This window comes from Eschscholzia californica, unplaced genomic scaffold (genome assembly GCF_041429995.1).
Source record: "Eschscholzia californica isolate CP2 unplaced genomic scaffold, dmEscCali1.0.p SCAF_1, whole genome shotgun sequence".
In the NCBI taxonomy this organism is placed as follows: Eukaryota; Viridiplantae; Streptophyta; class Magnoliopsida; order Ranunculales; family Papaveraceae; genus Eschscholzia; species Eschscholzia californica.
In genome coordinates, this window is record NW_028238198.1 from 66,711,810 (window position 1) to 66,723,805 (window position 11,996).

At 38.8% G+C, this 11,996-nt stretch overlaps 2 protein-coding genes across 5 annotated transcripts; both read right to left on the reverse strand.

Moving 5' to 3' along the window:
- Positions 1 to 864: 864 nt before the first annotated feature.
- LOC147568434 (uncharacterized) lies at positions 865 to 6,816 on the reverse strand. Of its 4 annotated transcripts, none has more exons than XM_086654873.1 (6): positions 6,348 to 6,816; positions 5,833 to 6,054; positions 4,825 to 4,936; positions 3,743 to 3,857; positions 1,968 to 3,221; positions 865 to 1,449 (listed from the first exon to the last, which is right to left on the reverse strand). In XM_086654873.1, exons 2-6 carry the CDS (start codon positions 6,029 to 6,031, stop codon positions 1,222 to 1,224), a joined length of 1,908 nt encoding a protein of 635 aa, XP_086510999.1. In that variant the 5' UTR covers positions 6,032 to 6,054; positions 6,348 to 6,816; the 3' UTR covers positions 865 to 1,221. The 4 variants fall into 4 exon arrangements, with proteins under 4 accessions (XP_086510999.1, XP_086511000.1, XP_086511001.1 ...); XM_086654874.1 differs by having other exon boundaries at positions 5,833 to 6,057; positions 6,348 to 6,712; XM_086654875.1 differs by having other exon boundaries at positions 5,833 to 6,051; positions 6,348 to 6,476.
- Positions 6,817 to 10,231: 3,415 nt separating this feature from the next.
- LOC147568435 (uncharacterized) lies at positions 10,232 to 10,792 on the reverse strand. The gene has a single exon (XM_086659789.1). The coding sequence runs from the start codon at positions 10,790 to 10,792 to the stop codon at positions 10,232 to 10,234; it is 561 nt and encodes a 186-aa protein (XP_086515915.1).
- Positions 10,793 to 11,996: the final 1,204 nt, after the last annotated feature.

The window sequence follows — 11,996 nt, forward strand, 5'->3', positions numbered from 1 at the left end:
TCCGGTGAAAATGTTGTAGGCCCCTGGATTACACATGGGATCTCTCACAATTTGTGCTTAATCCGGGGGCCTACAGCGTTTTAGTCGAGGGCCTTTAGCCACAGTCATCTTAATTGCTCAAACTTTGTAAAGGAATCAATCCCATTCAACTTCAATGACATCCCCACCATTGTTAGCACTGAAAAGTACATGGATTCCCTGTCTTCTAGTCTTAGATAACGGGACCCAAGTACCCAACCCATCCAAATACTAAATCTCTCAAAAGAGGGACCATTTCCAGTTTCCACCAAGCAAAAGCCCTAGATAAAGTGATATTTTGATCTACTTCTACTTATAATATAGCCAAAATAAATATCAGGACAACGAACCCAGATAAGGTTGGTAAAATAGAAAGTCACGATCTTTATTAAATGCAGATGTAGGTGCAATGTCAGTATCTGAGGGTGTGGATGCCTTTTGAGTCTGGCTTGGCCTCTCAACGGGAGGCATTTTGGTGTTGGCTAGGGCACACTGAAAGGAACAAAAGCCCTAAACCATGAATTGCCCTGATCGGGAATAATATCACAAAGGGCAATGAGGCTTTGGGTTACTAAAATTTTGTACCATAGCCAAGGGCTGTTATTGTGTAAGGGTCAAGAAATTTGATAGTCTCATACAAATTGGAAGTGCGCTCGGAGCGTGGATTATAGGTGTGATGATAGTACCTTCAGCATTCAAGGCCTTTTGGATAAGTAGGTTTGGCTCGTCCTAGGAACCAAACCTCAAGGAACGTGATCCGAGGATAATATCGTTAAAGTAACGACCATTATAAAGTGTGGGTTCGATCTTTATATTCGTAAAAAATCTGAAGGTAAACCATACAAGGAAAAAAGAAAATACCAACTATTCTTAATATATGTCCAACAATTTCGGATTTCAATGAAGCAGAGTTTTCTAAAGGTTCTAAACCAAATCATCAAACTTCCTATTCAGACACCGAACCAAACTGCAGGAAAGACGGAAAACTTAATACCTTCAATTAGGTTATCAGCAGAAAACATAACTCCCAAAAGGCTTAATCTAAAAAAATATACATATGAGTTTGTTGTACCTCAGTATAAATGATGAACCAAAAAAGAAAGGTTCCAACTTGGAGGTGTCCCTAACTATTTCACTAATAGTACAAAACGCCGAGATTAGAATTACTTTTTACAGAGATTGGAGGCGTATCTTCCTTACCTGTTAAACTGACAAGAGAAAGTCGTCATCTTCTTCAACTTGACTTCCATTCAAGCAGATGATGTTGTTATTGATGCTTTCAGAACTGGCATTACTGCTCGTGGCAAGAGGAGAGTCTGAAACACTCACTGGTCTGCTTCTTGTTGGTCCTGATCTTACACTGTACAGTGAGGAAGCTGGAATGTTTGTCATTAACGGGCGCAAGTTACCTGGAATGCTTCGCCTTATATCCTGCTCACGAACAAGTCCACGAATCAGCATATGATAAATAGGGATACCAGACATACCACCATTCTCTTGCTACTTTCTGAACAAGTGCTAAAACATCTATGGGTAGAGAGAGAGAGAGAGAGAGAGAGGGAGAGAGATCCAACATTACCAGCAAAGCTTAATTACAATAATCCAACCCAAACCTCACAAGTGCATCATATAATAATAACAAGAATATTGTTCTACTTCTATTAATTGTAAACAGTGCTTGTTCGGAAAAAGAACCATGAGACCGTGTTTAATGTTTTCTTTCATTTTTGTTCTACCCTTCCAGAAAAATATGATCATAAACTAATCAAGTTAGGTGAACTCCTCTAATATAAGTCTAAAAGTTTTCATGAGCCAAATCAACGTAACTTCCTTCCCCTACCAATTGCCATGTCGCAAAAATGGATGATGGAAAGAGTGACAAACTATCCTCAATGCTTACCTATGAAGTGATATGAACAAGGTAAGAGAGTGAAGGAAATGATACATACCATATGCCTCATCGCCATGTCTAAGGACTTCTTAGATAAATTTCTTCCAAAGCCAGAGCTATCCAGGGACGAAGATAGTTTTCCTGTCAAGTTATTACGGCCAGATTGTTGTTCATTGTGCCTTGGAGGTGCCAGCTTTCTCATGTTTACTACTCTTTCGACCATCTGGGTTCCCATTAGAACTGGGTTCACACTGTCGTTATCATTAGAGTATGATCTGCTAGATGCAGGAACGGAGCTCCTGCTGCTATGGACACTACCATTTGGAGCCCGTCCTCTAGATGGAGAGCATGATTGTCGCCTAGGTCTTCCATTAGAACCCAAATCAGTAGAGGATAGAGCACCAGGTCTGCCCCTGGAGGCAGAAGCTGGTCTAGCAGGTAGTGATGTCCGTAAGTTTGGCGGAGCATCTAGCGAAAACCCTGGCATATCTGAGGGTTCCCATGGTCTGGATCTCAGTGTTGGCGAACTACCACATGACGGAGGATTTCTCGTTGCTGTAGGACCAGACTTAGACACTGAAGAAGACCGAGTAGGACCAGGTAAACTAGATATACTTGACGGGGTTGCTGGACGCCGAGTTGGTGTTGCTGTCCTCGATGTCGACTTGGATGCTGTTACAGTGGGTTTGATTGTTGGTGTTGAAGATCTTGCAGAAATAGCTGAAGGTCTTGCAGAAGGGGTTGAAGATCTTGCAGAAGGAGTTGTAGATCTTGTAGAAGGGGCAGAAGATCTTGCAGAAGGGGTTGTAGATCTTGCAGAAGGAGCTGAAGATCTTGTTGATGGTGTTGAAGACCTTACAGAAGGGGTTGAAGATCGCGCAGAAGGCACTGAAGAACGAGCAGATGGCATTGAAGATCGTGAAGAAGGGTTTGCAGATCTCCCCGTCGGGGTTGAAGATCTCGCCGGAGGAGCTGTGGACTTCGAAGAAGGAACACTGGCCCGCGAAGTTGGTGTGGAAGGCCTAGAGGGCCTTGAAGGTTGCTTAGACATGGCAGGTACTGTGGGACGTCCAGTTGGTGTCGCAGGTCTAGAACTAGTTGTACTTCGCCCTCCTGATGACGAGGGCCTCGCCACTCCTACACCTGAAGAGCTCAACCCAGGGATCGCTGCTCTAGAACTAATTGTACTTCGGCCCCCTGATGATGAGGGCCTCCGAATTCCTGCGCTTGAAGAGTTCGAGCCAGGGGACAAAGTTGGTTGCCTAGACAGTAAGTTGCTCCTTGAAGTAGGCTCAACTTGGGGATCTGTTAACTGCAACCACAATAAATAGGCGACTTTAACAAATCAAGATATGCCAGCAAAATAACAGATTAAAACAGATAATAAACCTAAACTCAAAGACAATTGCTGAAATGTCAAAGAATTGGAGTTGAGAAAAACATCAAAGCGTTACAAACTATCATCAGGAAGTTTCTAGTTCATTTCCCAACTTCATGGAATTTTAGGTTTAATTCAAACTTCTAATGTAACTGTTTAGTCACAATATATAACTATAGAAGGAAAAGATGTCCAGCTCCAATACGAAATCCACCCACTGATGGCTTACAAAACTACAAGAGTTTAGATACTACAAACTGAATGGTTGTATGAACACCAACCTAAATGACTAGACATTTTTAAGCTACGACTGTTGAGTTGGAGTTGCATAAAATGCTCTCATACTCTCGTGCTTGGATTATGAGTCCAATCTACTACTATCACCTAGAAGACCAAACTCATCTACAATTTTTGTTATATATTAATTATTGGAAAAAAAGTTAAATGAATAATACCCTAGACTTCAGTACAGCAGAACGATTTGTAGACATTCCAATTTGACTTGAAACACTTTTTTGTGATTCCATCTCCAAAGAAGGAAAAAGAGGTGTGCCAGGCGGTGATAAAAGCCTGCAAAAAGGGGAGAGTGTCAACAGATGGTGCTAAATGAGTATCCATTATTATGAGGTTCATATCAAGTGACAGTTACCACACAAAATCAGATTACGATTTCAAACACATTAATGTCCAATCATCATGGAAAACGATCTGCAGATTCAACAACAAGATCTTATGCTTGACATGTAAACCATTAAATTAACTGGGAAGTTAATAAATGCAGGTGTATCATGCAGCTCCTTCTCATGCAAATCTAGTATACGGTCATCATGTCTGTTTTCACTCCAATGTTGCTCAAGTAATCAAGTTGGACTAATTATTAACCTAATGGTGGTAGAAGATGATAGTCAAACTCAAATTGTTGACGGCATTGTCGATTAGTTATCTAATAGATTTATGAATGTCAATTTATGTTCCTTAGAAGCTTTAATGAAACGCTACGTGGCTACTGTTACGTTTAATTGGAGTGTAGAATCAAGAGTAGCAAAGTCGGCATATGAAATGAAAGAACCAAGTTGCAGTGTATGTCAGGACATCGCATTCTAGGTAACAAATAGTATAATGTAATCATGAGAAGTAATAGCCTCATTCAAAAGCACATAATTGCCAACAACTGATAGCTCAGTTGGTAGTGTATGTACTCCAAAACCCTGGAGGTCCCAGGTTTGAAGTTGGGTTAATAAAAGGTATAAACGAAGTAGTTAAATGGGCTTTAGGACAGTAGTTTAGTTGGCCTTTAGGCCCGTTTCAGTAAGAGTTTAAAATTTGACGGCTATTGTGTCTATCACGTCTTATTAATGTATCAATGTCATTGTAATGACTATCTTAGTCAATTTCCAAAAAGAAGGCACTTAGTCTTCATTTTAAAATTACGTATACTTCTAGACTTCGAAGATTAAATATCCGTCCAAATTCTAGACAAAAAATGCATTGCAAGAAAGAAATTTTACTGCAATTCAAAGAGGTTCTTTAATATTACCAATCATAATCATTTTTATCATTATCACAGTTCAGGAAATCATCCGTAGCTGTCTTGCGTACAGGATCAGCAAGTACAATCTTCAATACGGGAGACCTTCCTGGTTTAGATACTGCAGCAATGAATTATAAGTGAACTACTTTCTCGAAAGAAAAAATTAGCTAGATAGATTAATAGAAACATAAGAGAGATCAAAAAGGCAATTTTACGTAACACTTAATGCATCTGGCATAGGATAAAACTTAAAATTGTACATATAATTTAAGAGATTACATCTGAATAAGAAAACTTCCTTTCTATATATCACCAGATAACAAAAGTGCGAGATAGATTCTGGGGTATAGAAGGAAATACAAATAGGTCTGGGATAGGGAGTCTATCTACAAGAAGGAAAGCGTAAGTTGCACATTACAGGCTTTGGTGTGCAACCAGAATTCCATAGTTGGTGAATGAGCTGGACTAACATCAAACTGCATCCTTAAACTAATTAAGCTGCGAGAAGGTAAGGAAATCCCAGATCTTTAGTCCCATAGCAGGTGATGCACTTTCAGAAATAAGCCAATTCAAAAGGAGTTAAGAACCCATCTTCATAAAGACCTAAATGATACTAGAAGCTTCAATTAATGAAAGATATGCATAAGATGTACTTGAGCTACAAAAAAATGAAGATGTGACTACACTAAGTTCATTCTGGACCACCATTTGTCTGGCAATAAAGGTAACCTCAAAAGTTATCACATGTATAATGGGTCCAACTTTTTTTGTTCATGAATGGGGGAAAACGAGAGATCTTTCGAGTTCTAATTTGAACATCGTGAACGCTATTGGATGATAACAAGTCCTACCGACCCGGACTATTCCGGAACTATCCGCATTCTTAATCACAAGAAATTAAATGGGTGGATTTAGGATAAACTTTTTGGAGTAAACAAAATTTACCCAAACAAATACCTTGATCAAAACCTAGAAACCCTAATTAAGTAATGAAAAGATGATGTAGAAAATTACCTATTGGAGTATCAAATTCTTCTGATAAGTTATTATTAAAAAGCTGATTACTTCGTTCCTTCTCACGTTTCCTCATCTCGAGAAATAAAGCTAGGTCATCTTCTTTCTCCTTTGACAGATTATTACCTAGCTGGTTTCTTCCTTGCTGCCTCATTTGTGCTTGTAGTTGAGGATCCGGTTCTCTAAAACTACGATTCATCTTCAAAACTCTACCACCACCTTCTACTAGTAAAACAAATACCAAAAAACAGAACCAGAAAAGAGATCACCACAACTAAAACCTAAAATTTCAAACACACACACCTCCAAAAACAAAACCTTCTAAAATCAATCAATACAAAATAAAAAAAAATAGGTTTAGATCTGAAATAATAAAGGTAGGTCGAAAGAGTTAACAGTTATGAATCAAAGATGAATGATTTTGCAGGAAATGGAGTAGTGACATTTTTGGTTAAGTTGTACAAGTAATAGAATAATCAAAATAGGAACGAGTAAAAGATAACGACGATCTTCACCTGCTGAAACCTAACATTTAGGTTATCTCTACTGTTATAACGGAGTTAAGATTTAAAAACGGAAATCTTTAGCTTGAATCCACCGCCATTGTCAGAGAAAGAAAGAAAAGATCTGAAAATGAAGCTTTATTGGCTGGCTTATGAGAAGAAATAAAAAAAATAGATTAATGAAGGAATAGTAGAATCATTTCACTGAAAATCGGAGCTGGTTTTTATCAGAAATTTTAGAGAGAGAAAGAGATAGAGAGAGAGAAAGGGTTTTTGGTTTTGTATCAAGATTTCAACGGGACTCAACAACAACTAACAACAACAACAACGTCACAACAGAACTCCTTTCTCTCTCTCTATAGTCTATACTGGTGACTACTACTATTATGTTAAGATGGTGTATCAAAGAGGATGTATAAGTATTAAAAGAGTGCCACGTATGTGTGATGGGACCTAGTTGTGTCAGTTAATAAGGAATAAACGAATGAGATTGAAGTTGTTGGTTTATATATATAAGTAAATTGGTAGTTGGAATGATTGTTAGCACGACGCCAAAATACGCAATCGACGTCACTAAGCCCCTCCCTCCCACGAGGCCACCACTTTTCTCTTGTGCCTATCACGTGATATCGCTAATTCACTTTTCTTTTTAACTTTTATTTTGTTATTTATATATTTATATATATTTATTTCTGTATGAACTTGTAAATGGGTGTGAACAAAGAACTTACTTCATCTTGAAGAAGTTCAACGAAGCAGATTGGAACAAAGAACTCGGCAACATTGGGCACTTAACGGAGATCGCAATACTAAGGCGTTTCATGTTTCTATCTCTAGCCGACGACGGAAAAACCACATTCAGTTTCTCCAGGAATCAGATGATATTCGAGTAACATCGGAGACTCAAATTGCAGAGATCCTTTCGACTCACTTTCAGAACTTGTTTTCGGCTGAACAGGTGGAACCTGTCCCCATTGAGGTGTTAACTAGTTACAAGCAAATCTCGGTCGACAACCTACAGGCCATTTCGATGGTCCCTACTGCAGAAGAGATTAAACAGATACTTTTTAATATGGGTTCCCTGAAAAGCCCGGGCCCTGATGGGCAACCTTGTTTATTTTATCAAAATGGTTGGAACATACTAGGACCAGACATCATTAGTTTCATCCAAGATGCCTTCATTTTGGGCCATTTCCAACCGACCTTGAACGAAACTAATATTGTCCTCATTCCTAAAACTGAGCAACCATCAAAGGCTGCCGATTATCGACCAATTGCACTATGTAACACTTTATACAAGCTCATCACAAAGATTATCGCCAATCGTCTTCGTCCTTTCCTGGATGATTGTATTGGATGGCAACAGAACGCATTTGTGCCTCACAGGCAAATTGTGGATAATATTGTTACTGTTCAGGAATCTATACATTCCATGAAACGGTCAAAGTCAAAAAAGGGAGCTTTTCTTTTAAAGATAGATATGGCGAAGGCCTACGATAGAGTCGATTGGGGTTTTCTTAAGCAGGTTCTCTGTCAAATTGGTATTTCAGGGACTCTTCTTAATCTTATTATGTGTTGTGTTACTACTCCAACCTTTAGTATACTTATTAATGGGAAAAGACAGGGATTTTTCAATTCTTCGCGTGGTCTTAGACAAGGATGCCCCCTTTCGCCTTATTTATTTATTCTGGTCTCACAAGCCCTGTCCCTTTTGATTGATAAATATGAACGAGGATCATTGTTTTTAGGGTATCGGGTAAACAACAAAGCACCAAGGGTCTCACATTTATTATTCGCAGACGACCTTATTTTAATGGGAGAGGCTACTCCAAACAACCTCAATGCAGTTCAATTGTTGATGGAACAGTATACGGGTTTTCAGGCCAGAAAGTAAACTTCAACAAATCAACATTATTCTTCAGTTCAGGAGTTCCACAAAAGAACAGGTCTTTATTCATGCAAATTCTACAAGCACCTATAATGGTCGACTCAGATAAGTACCTAGGGGCGCATATTCTCAAACCGCAGGCTCGTATTAAATCACACGACTTCCTCATTCAGAAATTCAAGAACAAATTAGCAGGGTGGAAGAGGAAATTAATTTCCCAGGCAGGTCGTACAACTCTGATTAAGGCTTCTCTCAGCCCAATCTGTACTTACTTTATGGGTCTATCGCTGCTGCCTCAGGGTACCATTAACCAGTTGGAGAGACTGCAACGAAACTTTTGGTGGAATCACTCCGAGGAAGAACACAGAATGCATTTCTTACCCTGGTCTTTACTCCAAAATCCTAAAGAATTAGGGGGTTTGGGTATTTGGTCTTTGGGCAAAGTCAATCAGTCTCTAGTGGCTAAACTAGCCTGGAGACTCCTGACTAACCCTAATGCTACATGGGCTAAAATACTGATATCTAAATATTACAAGTCAAATACCTTTTGGAATGAAAATAAAATTAGTACTGTTACTCCTCTTTGGAATTCGTTGATGGAAGTCAAAGAAGTGCTCCGGAGAAAGTGTTGTTGGATCATCGGAGATGGCTCTAGGGTGAATATAATTGAAGACCCATGGATTCTAGATTTGTCAGACTTCAGACCTCAATGTAGAACACAACTACCTGAAAATATTTGCTGGGTTTCAGACTTGATAAATCATATGGATTTCACATGGAATAGTGAATTATTGAATGAATACTTTGATCCGAGTTCGGTTACAGCTATTCTACAAATTCCACTTTCTAAATTCAACTCACTAGACAGATTGGTTTGGACTCCAACTATTCATGGAAATTTCACAACCAAGTCATTCTTTAAAGAAATTTCACCGACTCATCAAAACCCTAGAGCAGGAGATAATTTTCCTTGGTCGAATCTATGGAAACTTAAACATATTCAACCTAAGGTCCTACAATTCATATGAAAGCTAATAAACAAGGGACTACCTGTCCTTACTAATATAAGAAAGGGTACATCCACATCTCCACCATTTGTTTGTTGTGCAACCAGGAAGAAGAATCAACTCGCCATCTGTTTGGGGAATGTCCTATTTTTACAGAAATTTGGACAGCAGCCCAGGAGTTCGAACCATGTGTGAAAGAAGATGAACCGGTTATTACTATCAAGAACCTTATTATCTTATCTAAAGAAAATCAATTTAAGGCTTCTTTTTATCTATACCTGATTTGGTGTTTCTGGTTGGAGAGAAACAACAAACATTTTAACAACATGGGTATACATCCTCAACGAATCATCCTCAAAGCTTGGCGGATGGCGTATGATTCTTTTGGTGTTCCAAAAACCGTAACCATCAATTCAGATTTGAGTTGGGTTCCAATTCCAACAGACACGGTCAGAATCAACTTCGACGGTGCTTACAACGATCATGGTGCTTCTCTGGGAGTGGTTATAAGAAATGCCAGTGGAGAAAAGATATATGAAGAAGGTGTAAGAATAAACCCTAGATCTGCCATGGAAAGTGAAGCGGAAGCACTTCTCTTAGCTTGTAGAAGAGCGGCTGATTTAGGGTTTTCCAAGGCTTATATAGAGGGGGACGCCCAACTCATCATCACGGCTGTAACGGACGGTCCAGATTCCATACCTTGGCGCATTAGATCTAGGGTTCTGGAAGCACGAAACATCATATTGGGTCTTCAATCTGTGCACTTCTTTTTCATTCCACGGGCTGCTAACACGTTAGCGCATAACGTGGCACAAGCTGCCCTCTATCTTTGAGTCTAGTTTGTTTTAGTCCCTCGTCTTGTCTGACTTGGGCTTCCAGTCCTTCTGTTTACTTCATTGCTTTGTACTGAACTTTTAGTTGTAATGAAGTTTCTCTTCCAAAAAAAAATATGAGTGTGAATAAATAGGAGTTTTTTTTCTTTTCGTTGAGGTACAACCGAATTATCTAAAAACATTATACAACTCCTGCGGAAGATCTAATAAAGAAAGCCACAACCATGTTCCTTTGTTTCTTCTACTCCATTTTGCCAACTGGTCTGCTTTATAGTTGCCCTCTCTGGGGATATGAGTATATATCACCTTGGTGAAATTGGCCTCCAACTGTTGCACTTTATCTATAATCTTTTCAGTCTGCCACGTTATGTCTGTTTGTTCCTTGTTGAGTTTTTGAACTATATTTAGGTTGTCACTTTCAATGTGGAGGTAAACAATCTTCTTTTTAACAGACCATTCAAGAGCTTTGAAGATGGCTCCGCATTCACATTCTTCAGCATTTTGACCCCGAAAAGTGAAAGCTGCTGTCGCAAGGAAATTTGCCTGGTCATCGTGCATAATACACCCTATCCCCGCCTCGTCCTGTGCTGCTATAAAGGAAGCATCTACATTAATTTTAACAAAAGGAGATGCTGGAGGAGACCAACCAATAACCTTTTCAATCTGCTGAGGAGTACTTTGAAGATTCTGGAGATTAGTAATACATTTGATATTATCTATGATCATCATCGGGACAGGATTTATAGATGCAGAACATTTATCACATCTTGCTTTCCATATATGCCAAAGGATTGTCACAAAAAGGCAACTAATGTGTTCTTCTATATCTTTCCATGAAGTAATCCAGTCTATAATGTTAAGGATATTAATTGAAATAACATTGGAGTGCAGCCAAATTACCTTAGCCAAATCACAATGTAATAGTACATGAATCATAGTTTCTTGTTCTTGACAGAAATCACAATTATATACATGACCGATATATTTTCCAATTCTATCCCTTACAGGTAGACTATTGGTACAACATTTCCAAAGGAATAGTTTGATTTTGGGCAGAATTGGCAAATGCCAAATAAAAGTCCATTCTTTCATATCATAAGGATAGTTATCAGTACGTAAATAGTAGTACATGGATTTTATAGTACGAATACTTTATATCAATACTTCATATCAATGCTTCAATCGACAAAAACCAAGAGAACTAAAAAAACCTAAAAAGAAAGAAGGAGAAAGCTAGAAAGACAAACAAGAGAGAAATCGAAAAAGAAAGAGAGAGAAGGGAAAGAAAAGAGTGAGAAAGAGTGTAGTAATTGAATGAATCTTGCCTGGATGTTGAGTTTCGAGGATGTGACGGTCGAGTGTCCAAAGTTCCTTCCTCAGCTCCTTCTCGGATGATGAAACGACTTAAATGCGAGGTGAGTTATGCCCAATCCTCATTCTTCCTCATCTCGGGAAAGATTAAAGGGTGGATCTTCTCAAGATCCGCGATCTCCTTTGTCTTCTCTCCTGCCTAGGTGATTAATCAGTCTATAGGTTCTGGTATTAACTCAAGTCAAAAATCGAGGCTGGAATGATGATATTTTGTCTGAAGTATAGGTGAAGAAGCTTCCCGAGAGAAGATCTCAGATAGAGCGCCGCCGGTTTAGTAGGTAGAAGAAGATGAAAAGGAGGGAGATGAAAAACCCTAAGTGACGTCACTCGGGAAACTCTCTCTCCTAAAAAAATCCTCCTCCCGACCTGCTTCGAACACTTGAAATTCGAATAAATAGGAGTTTAGATACCAATGAAAACACATATACTCAACCATCTAAAAAAATTGGGTCCACGGGTATACAATCAAAATAATGTTCAAAAAACGTTTAGGGTCCAATCTTCCAAAACACAAATTTTTAGTCTTTTTACCATATGGACATAAAAATCCTCACTTTCTAAA

Coding starts and splice junctions, on each gene's coding strand:
- LOC147568434 (XM_086654873.1), bottom strand. CDS start 6,031: ATGAATCGTAGTTTTAGAGAACCGGATCCTCAACTACAAGCACAAATG. Junction 4,937..5,832: donor AGAATTTGATACTCCAATAG/GTAATTTTCTAC, acceptor TCATTGCTGCAG/TATCTAAACCAGGAAGGTCT. Junction 1,450..1,967: donor ACATGGCGATGAGGCATATG/GTATGTATCATT, acceptor GTTCGTGAGCAG/GATATAAGGCGAAGCATTCC.
- LOC147568435 (XM_086659789.1), bottom strand. CDS start 10,792: ATGATGATCATAGATAATATCAAATGTATTACTAATCTCCAGAATCTT.